This window comes from Bombina bombina, chromosome 4 (genome assembly GCF_027579735.1).
Source record: "Bombina bombina isolate aBomBom1 chromosome 4, aBomBom1.pri, whole genome shotgun sequence".
NCBI classification, from domain to species: domain Eukaryota; kingdom Metazoa; phylum Chordata; class Amphibia; order Anura; family Bombinatoridae; genus Bombina; species Bombina bombina.
The window spans coordinates 369,954,865-369,979,168 of NC_069502.1; the positions used below are offsets into that span (position 1 = coordinate 369,954,865).

The 24,304-nt window shown below is 39.5% G+C and overlaps 1 protein-coding gene across 1 annotated transcript in view; it reads right to left on the reverse strand.

Moving 5' to 3' along the window:
• TNIK (TRAF2 and NCK interacting kinase) overlaps positions 1–24,304 on the reverse strand; it is a 949,249-nt gene that overhangs the window by 422,281 nt on the left and 502,664 nt on the right. Inside the window, 1 exon segment of the mRNA XM_053710136.1 lies at positions 19,294–19,372. Within this exon segment, the coding sequence (XP_053566111.1) occupies positions 19,294–19,372 (79 nt within the window).

A 24,304-nucleotide genomic window follows, 5' to 3' on the forward strand; every position in this document is an offset into this window, starting at 1 on the left:
GAGGAAGTGACACCGCATGGTGTCAGATATGGGAAACATTTTCTTAAAAACAGGAGGGGGAGCGAACGGAATACCTGGTCTATCCCACTTCTTAGTAACAATGTCCGAAATCCTCTTAGGGACCGGAAAAACATCAGTGTAAACAGGAACCTCTAAATATTTGTCCATTTTACACAATTTCTCTGGAACTACAATAGGGTCACAATCATCCAGAGTCGATAAAACCTCCCTGAGCAATAAGCAGAGGTGTTCCAACTTAAATTTAAATGCTGTCATATCTGAATCTGTCTGAGGGAACATCTTTCCTGAATCAGAAATCTCTCCCTACTAAAGCGTCAGAAGGCTCAGCATTTGTTCTTAACCCAGAGCTACTGCGCTTCCCTTGCAACCCTGGCAGTTTAGATAAAACCCCTGTGAGGGTAGAGGTACTTGTCGTCACTTGTGCGGGCGTTACTGGTTGTGACACTTGGGGAGAACTAGATGGCAAACCCTGATTTCCTTCTGTCTGAGAATCATCCAGTGCCAAACTCTTATAAGTCAAAATATGCTGTTTGCAATTTATAGACATATCAGTACAAGTGGGACACATTCTAAGAGGGGGTTCCACAATGGCTTTTAAACAAATTGAGCAATGAGTTTTCTCAATGTCAAACATGTTGAACAGGCTAGTAATGAGACAAGCAAGTTTGGAAAACACTTTATTCAATGAAAAAAAACACAATTTTCAAAAACGGTACTGTGCCTTTAAGAGGAAAAAAGGCATACACAAACGGCAAAACTGCTTAAAATTACCTCAAATCTTCCGAAATTCTTGCAGTAGACTCACTAAGCTTTAATAAGATTGCACCACAAGTATTTAAGCAATTGACCCCCAAATATGAAAACTGGATTGACAAAGTGTCAAAGACCGGTAAAACCCCTGTCAGCACCTTGCCACAGCTCTGCTGTGGTGCCTACCTGCCCTTAGGTATCAATAATGTGGGGATAAAGCTTCGATTAGGCCCCAGATGTGCACCAGGACCCTCCGGTGTTGTAGCTTGCTGCTTGTCTATAGAAAACAACTGTGCAACTGAGGCGTGAAAAAATGCCCGCACATCTCACTCGATGTTGCTAGGGCCTGCAGAAAAAGTTACCAAGCGTTTATTCAGCCATGTGGGTTATAAAACCCCCAAAAAAGCCAAGTGTATCCCTCAATACAGTTGTCCATTCAGAGATATAAACAGTACTCCCAGAACACACAAACGTTTGCCTTATATATCATTCAAACTGAGTGCCCATAAGTTTAGCCCTTTATGCAAGCTAGTAATGCCCCTTATAAAACTAGGATTACTGCTTACCCTTCCCCTCTTGGGGATACGGTCAGCCTTTCTGAATTATCACAGTCTTTCCAGAAAAAATGACTGAACATACCTCATTGCTGTATAGCAAGAAACCGTTCCTCACACTGAAGTTTTCCTGTACTCCTTAGCTTCTGTGGGAATAGCAGTGGACCTTAGTTACAAATGCTAAGATCCTCATCCTCCAGGCAGAAATCTTCATCTATCTCCTGCCTGAGAGTAAATAGTACACACCGGTACCATTTAAAAATAACTAACTCTTGCTCTAAGAAAAATAAAAACAGTTTATCACCTCTTTCACTTTACCCTTCCTGCTTAGAGCTGGCAAAGAGAATGACTGGGGGTGGAGTTAAGGGGGGAGCTATATAGACAGCTCTGCTGTGGGTGCTCTCTTTGCCACTTCCTGTTAGGAAGGATAATATCCCATTAGTAAGGATGAAACCGTGGACTCTGTACATCTTGCGAAAGAAAATATTTAATTTTTAACAAAGAGCCATATTCTACTTATTATTACATTGTCTAGCGATACATGTAGCCCCCCATTTGATGCGCCAAAGGGTGTACTTTCCAAAAATGTACACTTTATTTAATGTATCTTAAAGGGACAGTCAACCATAGAATTGTTATTGTTTTAAAAGATAGATAATCCCTTTATTAGTCATTCCCCAGTTTTGTATAACCAACACAGTTATATTAATGTACTTTTTACCTTTGTGATTACCTTGTATCTAGGAACATTCTTCCAGCCCCCTGATCACATGACTGTGACTGTTTATTATCTATTGTCTTAAATTTAGCATTGTATTGTGCTAGATCTTAAATAACTTTCTGTGCCTGAACACAGTGTTATCTATATAGCCCACGTGTCTCTTTGTGTTGAAAAGAGATTTAAAAAGCATGTGATAAGAGGCAGCCCTCAAAGGCTTAGAAATTAGCATATGAACCTACCTATGTTTAGTTTAAACTAAGAATACCAAGAGAAAAAAGCAAATTTGATGATAAAAGTAAATTGGAAAGTCAATTAAAATTAAAAGTCCTATCTGAATAATGAAAGTTTAATTTATACTTGACTGTCCCTTTAATTTCCCAGGTGGATACAGCTGTCTCATTGCAGACATAACCCGGTAAAGTTGAAAGATTTTTTTTTAATTCTCTTTACAAACGAAATAGATGTTTTAAAGGAATTGTCGCTAGAAAATATTTTTTATTGCAAAACAAACTTCTTTGCAAAAAAATACAGAAGTTTTGAAAGATGGAGAGAACAGCGTAAAGAGGGTGTTTTACCTTCCACGCATGCTAAAAGACTTATTATAAAAATATATTTTTTTATTTTTTATTTTTTAAATAGCATTCCTCTACCATTTATTAATTTGTAACCACATTATCCAGGTGATCATGGGATTACAAATATAATATCGGTCTGTATTGTAAAAGGAAATGCAACATTTTTCAGCTTGGTGATCACTGCGGTATATAAGCATATACATATATATTAACAGGAAACACTCAGTTCCCATAGACCACAATGTAAAGCCACTGACTTTAGCCCCCAAAAACTGCTAAGTGCAGATTTATTTTTTATTTTTAAAAAATGCTACATTTAAAGAAAAAAAGAAAACTATCACTTAAGTTTGGTTTTAACTGGGGGACATTTAGAAAATTAACCAAAGGTCTGACCTCTGGTTAATATTCTGAGTGCTAATTGCTGCCGTGAGATCACAGTAGCAATAACCAGCAACTTGTAATGTCTGGTTATTTTTTTGCGCGCCTGCAAACAGGCAAATTTGCAAGTTTGCGGGTGTGCTATAATTTAGCTCTCCACTTGTAATCTAGCACTTAGGGGTGAATTTATTATAGTGCGAGTGGATATGATACGACGTAGCGTATCATGTTATCATGTCCGCCGCACATTGATAAATGCCGACAGCATATGCTTTCGGCATTTATCATTGCACCAACAGATTTTGTGAACTGCTGGTGCAATACCGCCCCCTGCAGATTTGCGGCCAATCGGCCGCTAGCAGGGGGTATCAATCAACCAGATCGTATTCGATTGAGTTGATTTTTGTCCGCCTCCTCAGAGCAGGCAGACAGGTTATGGAGCAGCAGTCTTTAGACCGCTGCTTCATAACTTCTGCGTCTGGCGAGCCTGAAGACTAGCCGGAAACACTGGGCATCAAGCTCCGTACAGAGCTTGATAAATTGACCCCTTAGTTAAATGTGTCAAAACTAGAGATCTACAAGGGTTTAACCCATGGAGACAACACTGTTCAAAGACAAGAGGATTTTGTATCTGGTCACTTTTTCCTTGTTTTCTTCCATTTCCTTAACATTACTTGCTGACCTGGGTGACATTGCTTATGCTTAAAAGATGTGTCAAACATAACAAATAGCAAACAACACATATCCTGATGTATTCTCAGTGCTCTTACAGAGAGTGATATTTGTCTAGCAGACAGATGAAAGCTGCTGCAGCATTTAGACTTGAGAAAGGGAATAAAACATTCTGAGCATCATCATTGCTGACAGATGTCACAAAAATAAACATTAATAACACCTCTGTTACTGACAAATTCAGACCTCTAACATCAAAGGTTAAATAATTCTATACCAAGAGTCCAGTTATTAAGAACCTATTATTAAAAAGAAAATGAAAACTATTTATAGACAAAACAGTACAACCTTCACTGTAGGATTGCTAAAGCATGAAATCCTTTTTTCCTTACGGAATTGAAAGGGCAAAAATATAATGTAAACTACTTCATTTACAAACAACTAAGTGATGAAACCACTTGTTTGCAGATCCCAGATTAGGGAAATAATTCAAACCTTTTTGAAAGCAATATTCCGAAACTAATGTGAGATTTAAGTTACACCTACATATAAGATTCACCACAAATTTAAGGAGACACTTTGAGAAACAAACTAACCAGGTGCCTTTTCCAACGTGCTAAAGTGATGAGAGACTTTCTATTGCCATTTCAGGTACAACATTTCATTACCTATTTACTGTTAAATGGGAGATTAACAGCTGTTGTTATCTGCAGATTAACTTCTTCCTACGCAAATTTCTTCTTAGTCTGAAATTCTGAGAGAACAAATTGTTCCTCCATTTTAGACATTTCACATTGCAGACACATTTGTAACACTCTCCACAAAGTTGAAACTGTCATTATTGCCCTCATTTTAGGACATTTACTGGATCCCTATTGCACCTTCTAAAGTAATGATCCTCTCTGAGATTGTAGCTGGTTATTACTCATACATAGCAACCATATCCTAGCCCTGACCGAGCAAAGAATTTACTCTCCAAAGGCTTTGTTGCAGAAAATACCTGTGCTTTATTTATATTTCACTGTGCCCAATGTACCTCAGGAATCTTTTATTTATTTCCTTTTAAAAGAAGATCTGACACTGAAAATTGAGCGGTTGTTAGACTATAAAAGAGGAGCTACCACCCTCCCCACCCACGCTCAGGAGATATCAAAGAGAAATGTATTTTATAATTATTAGCAACTGTTGCAAATATATTTTTTCTGGGTAACATATAGAAAATAGAAAATGTATCTATAAATAAAACAAAGTTTCCAAAAAACAGACTCAAAACATAAAAGTGCTAAATATTTGCCCCAAAATATTACTGATAATTAAAGGAAAGATTTGTGAATTTTACAGCAAATTAGTGTAACACAAATTCTGCAGACATCTGTCGTTTGTCCCATTGGATGCATTTTTTTTTTTAAACCTGTTCATCTGCAAATGAAAAATACTGAATCCGGTTTTGTTGATTTCTACAGTATCACGCCATGTGTTAAAGTTTCATTCCTAAGCCACATGCACACCAGGTGTTGTTCCCACTGGAAATGGGAACTTTCTGTTCAGATCACTGAGCTGGCACTTTTCTTTCGTGTTGAAGAAGCACAAAATTGCAGTCTCAAGTCAAGCAGAGAACATGATAAGACAAAAACCACGATCTGTAGATGATAATCCATAAGAGGAAGAAAACTTGCACAAGACATAGATAGAATGACAATTTTCAAAGTGAAAGAAAGGTCGAGAAAGTTACATTAATGTTAGAACAGAGGGCTAAGAGGACAGAGGCAGAGAGAACAGACAGCTTCAACGCAAATGTATCACATAATTCTACTGCAGAGAAAAGAACTAAAAAAAGACTAATAAAGAAATAAAGGTTTTATTTAATTAAAGCATTTTATTTTTAAACAAAATACAATATTTATTTGTATAGTATATTTTTAATCCCTGTAAACACATAATCAAAGTCACTCTTCAGGAGCACCTCATTGCTTACAGCTAAGGATGCTACCAATTAGACGAGAATAAGCATAGAGGAAGTAGGTTTGTAGAGATAACTGTACATCTTTTAAGAGCCAAACATATTATTTTAATAAACCAGGTCAAGAAACTTAAAATATCTATTACACTAATTATTATTTTGAAAGTAGAGAAATATTGCATTAGAGAGACAATTATTAGATTACAGATTATACGTATGTTGCTTTAAAAAAACAACAACCTGGAACAGAAGAAGAGGGCAAACATTTCATACCCTCAAAATGTTTTGTTGATTAGTATTGTCCTGAACTTGTAATCCTTAAACAAGGTACAATGTGACACCATAGAGAGTAGCAGCTGTCAAATGAGGGTGTCACACAGATATGGGACTGAATTTGCAAACCGCTTGATAATACAACAACACGTATCCGCTTCCACATTAAATTGTATAACCTCCCGTGATTGGCCCAAAAAAAATCACATGACATCTCCGGACCTGAAATGGAACTCTTTCAATAAGACTACCTGATTGAGGACTGAACCTGTATTCTTTTCATTACATTTTTTTCATTTGATGATTTGCGATTGGCTTATGTTTCTTTTTGACCAGATGACTCAGTTTTAACTATTTATCTATGTTATAAGTAAATTAGCGACTTAGTATGATTTAAAAATTTAGACATTAGGTTTTTTCTGGCCAAAATTAACCCTGTAAGATGTATTTTGTGAGTCTAATTTCTGGTAAAACTGGAAGTTGGAACCCTGGCAATCTACACTTGTTTTTATTTGCTCTTGAGAAAGACGTTTTTAACATTGAAACATGTTGAGCTAAGCTAAATATTAAAGCTCTGGTTTTTTTATAGCGACACATAGTGTCTCTGCTCTTTTTTCTGTTCCGGTTTTTAATGGAGTGAGTTACTAATTGTATAAATACAAAGTGGCTTACTATATGCTCATTGGAGCTTTAATTTTCTCCTAGTTTGCTTGAGATATACAGACCCCGCTCTAGATTCGCTGATACCACAATTTTATGGAGTGAGTATACTGCATATATAATTCTTGGCTATAATACACACATCCAGCCCTTTTCCTTTATTTGGTAGAGATATCTACACAATGGAAATAATTGCTTCAAGACCTGCGCCATCTGTAGCAGCAAGGATCTATATTCAGTCTTTTGGGAGAGACTGCAAGAAGGCAGCGGTCTAACTTTAAGGAGAGTGTTGTTTCTTTGTCATTTTGTGCAAGATTTTCTGTTTTTAAGATTCAAACATAATCTGTACATTTCTTTTAATACTGTAGATTTGCATAATCAACAAATGCAAGATAACAAGACAATACAATAGCACTTAGTCTGAACTTCAAATGAGTAGTAGATTTTTTTTAATGACAATTTTAAAAGTTATGTCTATTTCCACTCCCCCTGTACCATGTGACAGCCATCAGCAAATCACAAATGCATACACGTACCATGTGACAGCAATCAGCCAATTCTTGCACATGCTCAGTAGGAGCTGGTGACTCAAAAAATGTAAATATAAAAAGACATTTGTTAATGGAAGTAAATTGGAAAGATGTTTAAAATTGCATGCTCTATCTGAATAATGAAAGTTTAATTTTGACTTGAGTGTCCCTTTAACCCTTTGAGTGCTAAGCTGAATTCTATATTTTTCTGTTTTTTACTATTTTAAAAAAACTTTTTTTTAACTTTTTTATTTCCCCCCCCCCAGATCCCCAAGACTTATACCATTGGAAAGGTTAGACGATTACCTTTCCAATGGTAGATCTTGGGGGTCTGTACCTACTTAGATCCCTGAGATACAGGTTTCTAAGCAGCATGCCCCCTTTCCCTATACTTTGTATGGACAATTTTAAATAAAGTTGCGTGGTGACTTCATCACTTCATTGCGCGTGATGTCACTGCACGTAACGGGAAGCCCCGGCGATGCCTGTCACTATGCAGGCCCGATCGCCGGGGTAGGAGCTGGTGGGGCCCCTCAGATTGGAAAAAAGTAGTTGAGTGCTAATGACGGCTCTGAGCCGTCATTAGCACTCAAGGGGTTAAGACTCATATTTAAGGTGGAAGAGCACAAATTCTTCCCAAAGAAACCATATATAGAACCATGCATAGGGATTTGGGCTCTAACCATATATGAATATATTTCTAAAGAGATAGTATTATCAATTTGTGCCATCTATTCTGAAAGCGATGGGACAACTATATGCTTTTTGCCCTTATTTTTTAAGGAATTTAAAATGTAAGGCTATTCCAATCCATAGGTGTGACGTACAGGGTTTAACGAACAGTGCAACAGTCACCAGTTTGTCACAGTTTTCACCTTAACCACTTTATCACAGTCTAGCCACTCCAGGCAAGCCTGTGACTTAGTTCAATAAATGAAAGGTCCCATAGAAAAAAGCCTTTACAAAATTTACGTAAGTTTCTTTGCGTTAAGGCCAAAAAAGTGTGCGGTACACCTATACCTGCAAGACTCGTAATAGTAGCGGGCGTAAAAAAGCAGCGTTAGGACCTGTTAACGCTGCTTTTTTATCTTAACACACAACTCGTAATAGGTATTGCCCAGACCTCACAAGCCTGGCCCTGCCACCACATGCCTGTCCCTATCTGGCCTCAGGAACCGTTATACGATGAAGAACTGAAAAACAATGCCAGCTTTGCTGACAAAATGACAGCTACAAGACTTGTCCATTCCAGCAACAAGTCTGAACTCATTCATCCAAGTAAGGCCAATGGTGGTGTTAGTCTGGAATTTGAAAAACAATTGCAGTAAAAAAGGTGTTGATAAAAACTGTAGAAAAGTTACACATTAGAAGGTGTTTTATGTTCCTTTAATAAAAAGTTAATCATAATGCACAAACTACATTGTTCAAAAATGAAACTTGTACACTTAATAAACAGTAAAGTGAAAATCAAATATTTAGGATTCAGGTAGAGCAGAACTTTTTTAAACAATGTTCTTATTTACTTTTAATTATACATTTTTCCGTATTCTCTTAGCATTGTTTGTTGAAAAGAATACGTAGGTAGGCTCAGAAGCAGCAATGCACTACTGAGAACTAGCTGATAATTGATGGCTGTACATATATGCCTCTTGTCATTGGCTCGCCCAATGTGTTCATATAATTCCCAGTTGCATTGCTGCCTCTGAGCCTACGTAGGTTTATTCTTCAACAAATGATAGAAAGAGAACAAAGCAAATTTTATAATAGAAGTAAATTGCAAAGTAATTTAAAATTCATGTTCATTCTCTCTCTCTAAATATATAAAAAGTAAAGGCTATAAACTGTTAAGATGAATAAATCATTTGACAAAAAAAAAAAGGTTAATATAGACTGCCACTCTATTCACATCTAATGTCAATGTCCTAGTTTACAAGAACCCTTCTGACAAATAACACTAACAGCTTTTAAACAGTTTAGATACATTTCTGTAGAAAATCTCTAAATTGCTACTGGCAGTACTAGGCCTCAATTGCATTAAATTGTCAATCTTTGCAAGAGTGGCCATCAGGCTCATGTTAGCAGCAAAAGTCAGCCTGACTAGAATGATCTTTGATTTTGCAGACCAAATAGCACCTTTAAATTAAAATGGCCATGTTGTATGTATGGTGTTCATGTGCTGTATGCAGTGCCATTTTTTGATTGGTTAGTGGATAAAGAACACTCATAAAATACATTCTTAGAAGGATCTGCAACATATTAAACATTCAGAAAACCCTTTTTTTCATGATTCAGAAAGCAGGCGATTTTAAACAACTTTCCAATTTAGTTCTACAATCTAATTTATTTTATCAGTATCCTTTGTTGAAAAGCATACCTAGGAAAGCTCAGGAGCTGTTGATTGGTGGTTCATCCAATGCTTTCAGCTAGCTCCCAGTAATGCAATGCTGCTGCTTCAATAAAAGATTCCAAGAGAATTGAGCACATTAGATAATAGAAGTAAATTGGAAATCTGCTTAAAATTGTATTCTCTATCCAAATCATGAAAGAAAAACTTGTGTTTCATGTTCCTTTAAATACAAATTCACAGGTGGCACAGAATACACTGTTGTCACTCTAGCATATGTCCACTCTACAACATATATATATATATATATATATATATATATATATATATATATATATATATATATATATATATATATATATATATAAATAAAAGGAAGACCTTTTTTTACTCTCTATCATACCATAAAACATACAGTACATTAAAATTATTTGTGCAAATCACAATCACCAGTCCCTTATGATAAGAGTTCTTGGGACTGCTCCTCAACAACCATTAAAACAGCCCGGTCATCTCTGAAACGCAGTAAGGGGCACCACATAGTATACCAAAGCCATAAAAGGAGTAAAACACAAATATTAATCACCTCTAAAGGTGAAAGCTTATAAGCCAAGTTACCCAGTAAACTCACTCAAGACTCCCCACTTCTGGTGCCCGATTCAACTATCTTATTGGAAAGATTCAGCAGGGAGTAGTTTTTAGCCTTCATTTTCTGAAAAATATTTTATTTGAGGTCAATTCACATGAACTTATTCACACAGGTATTCACAAACCATTCCTGAATATTCTACAGAACAATGGTTGGATAGTAACACCATTATTATTTAGGCTTCAGAAAAGTCATTACAAAAATAGGGTCCTCCAGAAAGATACTACATAAACGATCCATTATCAAGTATCTGAGTTATTCAGCCAAATTCCCCCTCCCCAGTCATGGGTGGATGGTCTCTCTCTCTCAAATCTGAGACTTCCAACCAATGTATGTTTTTAACCAAATATCACTGTAGCTTCAACCTAGAAGGCTGTGGCACCCATTGCTCAGACAACTTGCAAAATCTTCCTTTAAAGGGATACGAGACACAAAATGTTTCTTTCATGATTCAGACAGAGCATACACTATTAAATAACTTCCCAATTTACTTCTATTTTCGATTACATCTTGTATCAAATATGCTATATTAGTATCCTTTGCTGAAGTAGCTGCAATGCACTACTGGTAGCAAGCTGAACATATCAGTAAGCCCATCACAAGAGGCATTTATTTGCAGCCACCAATCAGCAGCTAGTGCCCAGCTCGAGTCTACCTAGGTATACTTTTCAACAAAGGCTGCCAAGAGAAATTACATAAAAGAAGTAATTTGGAAAGTTGTTTAAAAAGTGTATGATCTTTCTGAATCATCAAGGAAAAATGTTTGGGTTTCATGTCCTTTTAATACTATGCTTGGCTTATAAAATGTGTTTAGCAATTAATGTGGCCTAGCTGAACACATCTGATGAGCCATATGACAAGTATCATACATGAGCAGCCACCAATCAGCAGCTAATTTCTTGTAGTGCACTGCATATCTAGGTATGCTTTTCAACATATATACTAAGAGAACAAAAGAAATTAGATAAGAGACGTAACCTGTAAAGTTGCTAAAATTGTATGCTCTCTCTGAATCATGATAGTAAAATGTTGCGTTTCATGTGGTTTTAAGCAAGAAAAACATAATTTATGCTTACCTGATAAAATGTATTTCTCTTGTAGTGTATCCAGTCCACGGATCATCCATTACTTGTGGGATATATAGCTCCTCCCCTCACTGCCATATCCAGTCATTCGACCGAAACAAGACGACAAAGGAGAAACCATAGGGTGCAGTGGTGACTGTAGTTTAATTAAAATTTAGACCTGCCTTAAAAGGACAGGGCGGGCCGTGGACTGGATACACTACAAGAGAAATAAATTTATCAGGTAAGCATAAATTATGTTTTCTCTTGTTAAGTGTATCCAGTCCACGGATCATCCATTACTTGTGGGATACCAATACCAAAGCTAAAGTACACGGATGATGGGAGGGACAAGGCAGGAACTTAAACGGAAGGAACCACTGCCTGTAGAACCTTTCTCCCAAAAACAGCTTCCGAAGAAGCAAAAGTGTCAAATGTGTAAAATTTTGAAAAGGTGTGAAGCGAAGACCAAGTCGCAGCCTTGCAAATCTGTTCAACAGAGGCCTCATTTTTAAAGGCCCAGGTGGAAGCCACAGCTCTAGTAGAATGAGCTGTAATCCTTTCAGGGGGCTGCTGTCCAGCAGTCTCATAGGCTAAGCTTATTATGCTCCGAAGCCAAAAGGAGAGAGAGGTTGCCGAAGCTTTTTGACCTTTCCTCTGTCCAGAGTAAACGACAAACAGGGCAGATGTTTGACGAAAATCTTTAGTAGCCTGTAAGTAAAACTTCAAGGCACGGACTACGTCCAGATTATGCAAAATACATTCCTTCTTTGAAGAAGGATTAGGACACAATGATGGAACAACAATCTCTTGATTGATATTCCTGTTAGAAACCACCTTAGGTAAAAACCCAGGTTTGGTACGCAGAACTACCTTGTCTGAATGAAAAATCAGATAAGGAGAATCACAATGTAAGGCAGATAACTCAGAGACTCTTCGAGCCGAGGAAATAGCAATCAAAAACAGAACTTTCCAAGATAAAATTTTAATATCAATGGAATGAAGGGGTTCAAATGGAACTCCCTGAAGAACTTTAAGAACCAAGTTTAAGCTCCACGGGGGAGCAACAGTTTTAAACACAGGCTTAATCCTAACCAAAGCCTGACAAAATGCCTGGACGTCTGGAACTTCTGCCAGACGCTTGTGCAAAAGAATAGACAGAGCAGAGATCTGTCCTTTTAAAGAACTAGCTGATAAGCCTTTGTCCAAACCCTCTTGGAGAAAGGACAATATCCTAGGAATCCTAACCTTACTCCATGAGTAACTCTTGGATTCACACCAATAAAGATATTTAAGCCATATATTATGGTAGATTTTCCTGGTGACAGGCTTCCGAGCCTGTATTAAGGTATCAATGACTGCCTCGGAGAAGCCACGCCTTGATAGAATCAAGCGTTCAATCTCCATGCAGTCAGTCTCAGAGAAAGTAGATTTGGATGATTGAAATGACCTTGTATTAGAAGGTCCTGCCTCAGAGGCAGAGTCCATGGTGGAAGAGATGACATGTCCACTAGGTCTGCATACCAGGTCTTGCGTCACCACGCAGGCGCTATCAGAATCACCGATGCTCTCTCCTGTTTGATTTTGGCAATCAGTCGAGGGAGCAGAGGAAACGGTGGAAACACATAGGCCAGGTTGAAGAACCAAGGAGCTGCTAGAGCATCCATCAGCGTTGCTCCCGGGTCCCTGGACCCTTAACAAGGAAGCTTGGCGTTCTGGCGATGGACCAGTTGAGCAAACACCTCCGGATGGAGTTCCCACTCCCCCGGATGAAAAGTCTGACGACTTAGAAAATCCGCCTCCCAGTTCTCTACGCCTGGGATGTGGATCGCTGACAGGTGGCAAGAGTGAGACTCTGCCCAGCGAATTATCTTTGAGACTTCTAACATCGCTAGGGAACTCCTGGTTCCCCCTTAATGGTTGATGTAAGCCACAGTCGTAATGTTGTCCGACTGAAATCTGATCAACATCAGTGTTGCTAACTGAGGCCAAGCTAGAAGAGCATTGAATATTGCTCTTAACTACAGAATATTTATTGGGAGGAGTTTCTCCTCCTGAGTCCACGATCCCTGAGCCCTCAGGGAGTTCCAGACTGCGCCCCAACCTAGAAGGCTGGCATCTGTTGTTACAATCGTCCAATCTGGCCTGCGAAAGGTCATACCCTTGGACAGATGGACCCGAGAAAGCCACCAGAGAAGAGAATCTCTGGTCTCTTGATCCAGATTTAGTAGAGGGGACAAATCTGAGTAATCCCCATTCCACTGACTTAGCATGCATAATTGCAGCGGTCTGAGATGCAGGCGCGCAAATGGCACTATGTCCATTGCCGCTACCATTAAGCCGATTACTTCCATGCACTGAGCCACTGACGGGCGTGGAATGGAATGAAGGACACGGCAAGCATTTAGAAGTTTTGATAACCTGGACTCCGTCAGGTAAATTTTCATCTCTACAGAATCTATGAGTCCCTAGGAAGGAGACTCTTGTGAGTGGTGATAGAGAACTCTTTTTCACGTTCACTTTCCACCCATGCGACCTCAGAAATGACAGAACTATCTCTGTATGAGACTTGGCAATTTGAAAGCTTGACGCCTGTATCAGAATGTCGTCTAGATACGGAGCCACCGCATACCTCGCGGTCTTAGAACCGCCAGAAGTGAGCCCAGAACCTTTGTAAAAATTCTCGGAGCAGTGGCCAACCCGAAGGGAAGAGCTACAAATTGGTAATGCCTGTCTAGAAAGGCAAACCTTAGGAACCAATGATGATCTTTGTGAATCGCTATGTGAAGGTAGGCATCCTTTAAGTCCACTGTGGTCATGTACTGACCCTCTTGGATCATGGGTAGGATGGTCCGAATAGTTTCCATTTTGAATGATGGAACTCTGAGGAATTTGTTTAAGATCTTTAGATCCAAGATTGGTCTGAAGGTTCCCTCTTTCTTGGGAACCACAAACAGATTTGAATAAAATCCCTGTCCTTGTTCCGTCCGCGGAACTGGATGGATCACTCCCATTACTAGGAGGTCTTGCACACAGCTTAGGAATGCCTCTTTCTTTATCTGGCTTGATGATAACCTTGAAAGATGAAATCTCCCTTGTGGAGAAGCTTTGAAGTCCAGAAGATATCCCTGAGATATGATCTCCAACGCCCAGGGATCCTGAACATCTCTTGCCCAAGCCTGGGCGAAGAGAGAAAGTCTGCCCCCACTAGATCCGTTTCCGGATAGGGGGCCGTTCCTTCATGCTGTCTTGGGGGCAGCAGCAGGCTTCCTGGCCTGCTTGCCCTTGTTCCAGGACTGGTTAGGTTTCCAGGCCTGTCTGGAATGAGCAACAGTTCCCTCTTGTTTTGAAGCGGAGGAAGTTGATGCTGCTCCTGCCTTGAAATTTCGAAAGGCACGAAAATTAGACTGTTTGGCCTTTGATTTGGCCCTGTCGTGAGGAAGGGTATGACCCTTGCCTCCAGTAATGTCAGCAATAATTTGCCAGGCCCGAATAAGGTCTGCCCCTTTAAAGGAAATCTTGAGTAATTTAGACTTTGAAGTCACGTCAGCTGACCAGGATTTAAGCCATAGCGCCCTACGCGCCTGGATGGCGAATCCGGAATTCTTAGCCGTTAGTTTAGTCAAATGAACAATGGCATCAGAAACAAATGAGTTAGCTAGCTTAAGCGTTCTAAGCTTGTCAATAATTTCATTCAATGGAGCTGTCTGGATGGCCTCTTCCAGGGCCTCAAACCAGAATGCCGCCGCAGCAGTGACAGGCGCAATGCATGCAAGTGGCTGTAAAATAAAACCTTGTTGAATAAACATTTTCTTAAGGTAACCCTCCAATTTTTTATCCATTGGATCTGAAAAAGCACAACTGCCCTCAACCGGGATAGTGGTACGCTTTGCTAAAGTAGAAACTGCTCCCTCCACCTTAGGGACCGTCTGCCATAAGTCCCGTGTAGTGGCGTCTATTGGAAACATTTTTCTGAATATAGGAGGTGGGGAAAAGGGCACACCGGGTCTATCCCACTCCTTGCTAATAATTTCTGTAAGCCTTTTAGGTATAGGAAAAACGTCAGTACACACCGGCACCGCATAGTATCTATCAAGCCTACACAATTTCTCTGGAATTGCAACTGTGTTACAGTCATTCAGAGCAGCTAATACCTCCCCAAGCAATACACAGAGGTTCTCAAGCTTAAATTTAAAATTAGAAATCTCTGAATCAGGTTTCCCCGAGTCAGAGATGTCACCCACAGACTGAAGCTCTCCGTCCTCATGTTCTGCATACTGTGACGAAGTATCAGACATGGCTCTAACAGCATTTGCGCGCTCTGTATCTCTCCTAACCCCAGAGCTATCGCGATTGCCTCTTAATTCAGGCAATCTAGATAATACCTCTGACAGGGTATTATTCATGATTGCAGCCATGTCCTGCAAGGTAATCGCTATGGGCGTCCCTGATGTAATTGGCGCCATATTAGCGTGCGTCCCCTGAGAAGGAGGCGAAGAGTCTGACACGTGGGGAGAGTTTGTCGGCATAACTTCCCCCTCGACAGAACCCTCTGGTGATAATTCTTTTATAGATAAAGACTGATCTTTACTGTTTAAGGTGAAATCAATACATTTAGTACACATTCTCCTATGGGGCTCCACCATGGCTTTCAAACATAATGAACAAGTAGGTTCCTCTGTGTCAGACATGTTTAAACAGACTAGCAATGAGACTAGCAAGCTTGGAAAACACTTTAAAACAAGTTTACGAGCAATATAAAAAACGTTACTGTGCCTTTAAGAAACACAAATTTTCCCAAATTTTTAAATAACAGTGAAAAAATGCAGTTACACTAAAGAAATTTTTACAGTGTATGTAATAAGTTAGCAGAGCATTGCACCCACTTGCAAATGGATGATTAACCCCTTAATACCAAAAACGGAATAACAAATGACAAAAACGTTTTTTAAACAGTCACAACAACTGCCACAGCTCTACTGTGGCTTTTTACCTCCCTCAATACGACTTTTGAAGCCTTTTGAGCCCTTCAGAGAAGTCCTGGATCATGCAGGAAGAAGCTGGATGTCTGTGTCTGTAATTTTTACTGTGCAAAAAAAAGCCAAAATAGGCCCCTCCCACTCATATTACAACAGTGGGAAGCCTCAGGGAACTGTTTCTAGGCAAAATTCAAACCAGCCATGTGGAAAAAACTAGGCCCCAATAAGTTTTATCACCAAACATATGTAAAAAACGATTAAACATGCCAGCAAACGTTTTAAAATGCACTTTTATAAGAGTATGTATCTCTATTAATAAGCCTGATACCAGTCGCTATCACTGCATTTAAGGCTTTACTTACATTACTTCGGTATCAGCAGCATTTTCTAGCAAATTTCATCCCTTGAAAAATATTTTAACTGCACATACCTTATTGCAGGAAAACCTGCACGCTCTTCCCCCTCTGAAGTTACCTCACTCCTCAGAATATGTGAGAACAGCAAAGGATCTTAGTTACTTCTGCTAAGATCATAGAAAACGCAGGCAGATTCTTCTTCTAAATACTGTCTGAGATAAACAGTACACTCCGGTACCATTTAAAAATAAACTTTTGATTGAAGAAATAAACTAAGTATAAAACACCATAGTCCTCTTACGACCTCCATCTTAGTTGAGAGTTGCAAGAGAATGACTGGATATGGCAGTGAGGGGAGGAGCTATATAGCAGCTCTGCTGTGGGTGATCCTCTTGCAACTTCCTGTTGGGAAGGAGAATATCCCACAAGTAATGGATGATCCGTGGACTGGATACACTTAACAAGAGAAAATATCTACTTCTACAGCTTATTATATGATCTAAGATATCTTATCCATTTGGGTGATTCAACATAATAACTCCACATCTAATGTGAAAATAAGTCAACTTCTTGATTCTGTACAAAATTTTCAACAGGATCTCAGTACTAATAATTTGAAAGTACAAGTAAAATCTATTTCAGGTATAACAGTAAATTATTATTATGCAAAACTGGGGAATTAAATGACCACAAGAATGTTTCACTTTAACACTTTTTTAAAATTACGTGTTCATATCCTCCCTGTGAAGATGACTACATCACCTTAGGACCTTTGGTATTTGATCTTTATAATGCACATATTGAACATATAGTGAAAGGTGTTTTTATAGTTCCTATAACATAAAATCATTGTTCTAATATCTATTACTTCTGCTAGATATCCAGTGCTCTCCCCAGGAACATTTTTTAGTGGGTGCACAACCTGGCTATCATTTTTGCCAATATTATGCAATAAATTTGTGCTTTGCATAGCAGAAAATTATATAATATTAGAAAATATTACACTGTCCCCACCCAGCTTCTTCATAATGCCACCTGGCTACTTCATAATGCCACCTGGCTGGCCAAAGTTTCTGTGGAGAACACTGACATATTTTAAGACTTCAAGCCCTTTGTGTGTAGGAAGGACAAGGTGGGAATACTGCAAAATATTTGAGTCTTCATCTACAGTTGTATAAGATTTTCATGCTTCACAAGTCCTATACTCCTAGTATTGGCACCAGAAAACAATGAACGGTAAATCACCATAAACACTAGATGTTCTCAGATCTGTGTGCTATTATGTTGGTAAAACAAAAGAGTACAAAATCATCTTGTGATTTCACAAGGACACTAAGGATTTCTATACATCAAATAAATTGACATTTTCTATGCATGAGAAAGACCGTTCGGTTAGACACCGTTATGTTGAACGTCATTTTTAATTTTACACACACACACAGTTGAAGTTCATAGTTAAATCCCTTTATTACCCATTCCCCAGTTTTGCATAACCAACACTGTTCTATTAATACACTTTTTACCTCTGTGATTACCTTGTATTTTAACCTCTGCAGACTTCCCCCTTATCTCAGATCTTTTGACAGACCTGCATTTTAGCCAATCAGTGCTGAATTTTTAAATAACTCCATGGGAGTGAGCACAATGTTACCTATATGGCACACATGAACTAGCGCTGTCTAACTATGAAAAACTGTCAAAATGCACGGAAACAGTTTATGAGCCCAAGTAGCTTTAGCTTTCAATAAATAATACCAAGAAAACAAAGCAAATTTGATCATAAAAGTAAATTGGAAAGTTGTTTAAAATTGCATGCCCTATATGAATCATGAAAGTTTAATTTTGACAAGACTGTCCCTTTAACACAGAAATAACTTCTCAATCCCATAGCAAACAACACTACACAAATCTTCATGAAAGTTGAATGCAGATAGATGTGTAGTGTAGTAGTTGTTCAGATATAATGGTTTAAAGTCTGCAGAGGTTTGTGTAAGTTTCAGTCCCTACAGTAATATCCTGCTGACTGTCTATCTATTCTTCCAAGTACCAAAATGATCTGCACTCTATCATGGTGTCGGGAACAAAATCATAAATGTAGAAAAGTGAAACCACACTAGGGTTGCAACTTAGAATTTGCAAATAAAAATTAAAGGTTAATAATACAAAAACAGTGATGTTTCAGAGTCTAAACTATTCCTTCATACCTCTTACAAAGATTTGTCCGAAGAAGGGGTTCTTATAATTCACAAATTGATGCAAATAGTACCAGTAAAACACAGTTTTAGAATACCATATATTAATTATATATTTACTATTTGCATGCATTTAGTTTACAATCAGTAAGTCAATATATATTCAGCTGTATAATTTAGAGCATCGACTTGCTTTATTTTAAAATTTAGTTTGCTTTATTTCAGTAGTTTGAAAAGGCCCAGCCTTTGTCTGAATTCAGTTCAAGTTTCTGCATTATTAATCCTTCCAGATAAACTTTGACTTTCTGTAATGACGTATTCTTTCCATCAAAATGACATTTTATGATAGAGAGAGGGGTTGCCCAGGCAAGTTACAACTGGATGATTTTAGGCATGTATTTAAACTATTTGGCTGTCAGAAAGGTTGCAGATGTTTTTGATAACCTAAAGGTTAAATAGAGGTTAAAAAGGCAAAGTAAATTTCTCAAACTTGTTTACTGCTATATAAAACCTCCATCTCTGTGAAACAAAAAGTATCATCTGCTTAAAACAGGCACTGCCAATAAAGAGTTTTCATTTGAGAATTACATGGGAAAATCACTTTCAATGACTCACCATTTCTTAGATTTCAATCTTGGAGCTGGATTCCGCGGGATTAGAAACAAGGCTCTCATGGGGTGCATATCGCAGAGTGCTAAAGTACACAGAAAATATATTAAAAGGGGGTCAATTTCATAACCAAGGGTGTGTGTGTGTGTATGTGTATGTGTATGTGTGTGTATATATCATATGCAGCATTCATTTAATGCATTTCTAAAGTTTTTATATCTTTACAGTAATTTTGCAATATTTTATACATTTGTATTAATAAAAATGCTTCTAATAAAATGTATCACCGATTCAGCAATGATGCTAAGTATGCATGGCATTTGAATGCAGGTGCACAAGACATATGTGCATATGCTCCATCTGGCATGAGGGGGAAAGCTATGACTGTTTCATGTAGTATGCACTTACATTTTGAATACTATGTCCCTTCAAATGACCTAAACGTAGTCAAAGGAACATGAAACAAAACTTTTCTTTCATGATTTAGGCAGTGCATAGAATGTCTTAAATTTTTTTTTTCCAAATTACTTCTATTATCAAATTTGCTTCATTGTCATGGTACTCTTTTCTGAAGAGATACCTAGGTATGTAGCACTAAATGGCAGGACAGTGTTGCCATCTAGTGCTCTTGCAAACGTATAACATTCTTGTAAAACTGCTGCCATATAGTGCTGAGCTTTTCAACAAAGGATATCTTGAAAATGAAGAAACATGGATAATAAAAGTAAATTGGAATGTTAAAATTACGTGCTTTGAATCATGAAAGAAAAATGTTGGGCTTTGTATCCCTTTAAGCACATTGTAGGTGTTACTCTATGTTCTTAGGTATTTTACCAAATACCTCAAATGACTACTGTAATATGTTTCTGGGCTTACAACTTCACACGCTTTTATTGTCCTCTTTACCACAAGCCCTACAGATGCTCACTAAATATTTACTTTCTAATGGGAATGAAACACACAGGGCTAGATTGTAAGTGGCGTGCTAAAGTTAGCATGGGTCACAATAAGCAATATTGTGACTATTCTAACTTGTGCACATATTACAAGTTAAAAGAAAAACGGGCGCTCTCAAGTGCAAACAAAGTAAAGACATAGGGGCCTATTTATCAAGCTCTGTATGGAGCTTAATGCCCCGCGATTGCTCGCTAGAAACACAAGTTATGAAGCAGCAGTCTAAAGACCACTGCTTCATAACCTGTCCGCCTGCTCTGAGGCGGCGGACAGAGATCGCCAGAAATCAACCTGATCCAATACGATCGGGTTGATTGACACCCCCTGCTAGCTGCCGATTGGCTGCGATTCTGCAGGGGATGGCAATGCTGTCGGCATTTATCGATGTGCAGCGGACATGATCCGCAATATCGGATCATGTCCGTTCGCACATTAATAAATAGGCCCCCTAGCATAAAATGTAAGTGGTAAAAAAAAAGTTGCACAATATAAGTACATTAAAATAAAGTGCTACATATACATATATATTTATTTATTAGTGTTGCCATATTGTTTAACCAGGACACACATTAAAAAACACAATTTATGCTTACCTGATAAATGTATTTCTCTAGTGTATCCAGTCCACGGATCATCCATTACTTGTGGGATATTCTCCTTCCCAACAGGAAGTTGCAAGAGGATCACCCACAGCAGAGCTGCTATATAGCTCCTCCCCTCACTGCCATATCCAGTCATTCGACCGAAACAAGACGAGAAAGGAGAAACCATAGGGTGCAGTGGTGACTGTAGTTTAATTAAAATTTAGACCTGCCTTAAAAGGACAGGGCGGGCCGTGGACTGGATACACTACAAGAGAAATAAATGTATCAGGTAAGCATAAATTATGTTTTCTCTTGTTAAGTGTATCCAGTCCACGGATCATCCATTACTTGTGGGACACCAATACCAAAGCTAAAGTACACGGATGATGGGAGGGACAAGGCAGGAACTTAAACGGAAGGAACCACTGCCTGTAGAACCTTTCTCCCAAAAGCAGCCTCCGAAGAAGCAAAAGTGTCAAATTTGTAAAATTTTGAAAAGGTGTGAAGCGAAGACCAAGTCGCAGCCTTGCAAATCTGCTCAACAGAGGCCTCATTTTTAAAGGCCCAGGTGGAAGCCACAGCTCTAGTAGAATGAGCTGTAATCCTTTCAGGGGGCTGCTGTCCAGCAGTCTCATAGGCTAAGCGTATTATGCTCCGAAGCCAAAAGGAGAGAGAGGTTGTCGAAGCTTTTTGACCTCTCCTCTGTCCAGAGTAAACGAAAATCTTTAGTATCCTGTAAGTAAAACTTCAAGGCACGGACTACGTCCAGATTATGCAAAAGACGTTCCTTCTTTGAAGAAGGATTAGGACACAATGATGGAACAACAATCTCTTGATTGATATTCCTGTTAGAAACCACCTTAGGTAAAAACCCAGGTTTGGTACGCAGAACTACCTTGTCTGAATGAAAAATCAGATAAGGAGAATCACAATGTAAGGCCGATAACTCAGAGACTCTTCGAGCCAAGGAAATAGCCATCAAAAACAGAACTTTCCAAGATAAAAGTTTAATATCAATGGAATGAAGGGGTTCAAATGGAACTCCCTGAAGAACTTTAAGAACCAAGTTTAAGCTCCACGGGGGAGCAACAGTTTTAAACACAGGCTTAATCCTAACCAAAGCCTGACAAAATGCCTGGACGTCTGGAACTTCTGCCAGACGCTTGTGCAAAAGAATAGACAGAGCAGAGATCTGTCCTTTTAAAGAACTAGCTGATAAGCCTTTGTCCAAACCCTCTTGGAGAAAGGACAATATCCTAGGAATCCTAACCTTACTCCATGAGTAACTCTTGGATTCACACCAATAAAGATATTTACGACATATCTTATGGTAGATTTTCCTGGTGACAGGCTTCCGAGCCTGTATTAAGGTATCAATGACTGACTCGGAGAAGCCACGCCTTGATAGAATCAAGCGTTCAATCTCCATGCAGTCAGTCTCAGAGAAATTAGATTTGGATAATTGAAAGGACCTTGTATTAGAAGGTCCTGCCTCAGAGGCAGAGTCCATGGTGGAAGAGATGACATGTCCACTAGGTCTGCATACCAGGTCATGCGTGGCCACGCAGGCGCTATCAGAATACCGATGCTCTCTCCTGTTTGATTTTGGCAATCATTCGAGGGAGCAGAGGAAACGGTGGAAACACATAGGCCAGGTTGAAGAACCAAGGAGCTGCTAGAGCATCTATCAGCGTTGCTCCCGGGTGCCTGGACCTGGATCCGTAACAAGGAAGCTTGGCATTCTGGCGAGACGCCATGAGATCCAGTTCTGGTTTGCCCCAACGATGGACCAGTTGAGCAAACACCTCCGGATGGAGTTCCTACTCCCCCGGATGAAAAGTCTGACGACTTAGAAAATCCGCCTCCCAGTTCTCTACGCCTGGGATGTGGATCGCTGACAGGTGGCAAGAGTGAGACTCTGCCCAGCGAATTATCTTTGAGACTTCTAACATCGCTAGGGAACTCCTGGTTCCCCCTTGATGGTTGATGTAAGCCACAGTCGTGATGTTGTCCGACTGATATCTGATGAACCTCAGTGTTGCTAACTGAGGCCAAGCTAGAAGAGAATTGAATATTGCTCTTAACTCCAGAATATTTATTGGGAGGAGTTTCTCCTCCTGAGTCCACGATCCCTGAGCCTTCAGGGAGTTCTAGACTGCGCCCCAACCTAGAAGGCTGGCATCTGTTGTTACAATCGTCCAATCTGGCCTGCGAAAGGTCATACCCTTGGACAGATGGACCCGAGAAAGCCACCAGAGAAGAGAATCTCTGGTCTCTTGATCCAGATTTAGTAGAGGGGACAAATCTGAGTAATCCCCATTCCACTGACTTAGCATGCATAATTGCAGCGGTTTGAGATGCAGGCGCATAAATGGCACTATGTCCATTGCCGCTACCATTAAGCCGATTACTTCCATGCACTGAGCCACTGACGGGCGTGGAATGGAATGAAGGACACAGCAAGCATTTAGAAGTTTTGATAACCTGGACTCCGTCAGGTAAATTTTCATCTCTACAGAATCTATAAGAGTCCCAAGGAAGGAGACTCTTGTGAGTGGTGATAGAGAACTCTTTTCCACGTTCACTTTCCACCCATGCGACCTCAGAAATGCCAGAACTATCTCTGTATGAGACTTGGCAATTTGAAAGCTTGACGCCTGTATCAGGATGTCGTCTAGATACGTAGCCACCGCTATGCCTCGCGGTCTTAGAACCGCCAGAGGTGAGCCCAGAACCTTTGTAAAAATTCTCGGGGCAGTGGCCAACCCGAAGGGAAGAGCTACAAATTGGTAATGCCTGTCTAGAAAGGCAAACTTTAGGAACCGATGATGATCTTTGTGAATCGGTATGTGAAGGTAGGCATCCTTTAAGTCCACTGTGGTCATGTACTGACCCTCTTGGATCATGGGTAGGATGGTCCGAATAGTTTCCATTTTGAATGATGGAACTCTGAGGAATTTGTTTAAGATCTTTAGATCCAAGATTGGTCTGAAGGTTCCCTCTTTCTTGGGAACCACAAACAGATTTGAATAAAACCCCTGTCCTTGTTCCGTCCGCGGAACTGGATGGATCACTCCCATTACTAGGAGGTCTTGCACACAGCTTAGGAATGCCTCTTTCTTTATCTGGTTTGCTGATAACCTTGAAAGATGAAATCTCCCTTGTGGAGGAGAAGCTTTGAAGTCCAGAAGATATCCCTGAGATATGATCTCCAACGCCCAGGGATCCTGAACATCTCTTGCCCACGCCTGGGCGAAGAGAGAAAGTCTGCCCCCCACTAGATCCGTTTCCGGATAGGGGGCCGTTCCTTCCTGCTGTCTTGGGGGCAGCAGAAGGCTTTCTGGCCTGCTTGCCCTTGTTCCAGGACTGGTTAGGTTTCCAGGCCTGTCTGGAATGAGCAACAGTTCCCTCTTGTTTTGAAGCGGAGGAAGTTGATGCTGCTCCTGCCTTGAAATTTCGAAAGGCACGAAAATTAGACT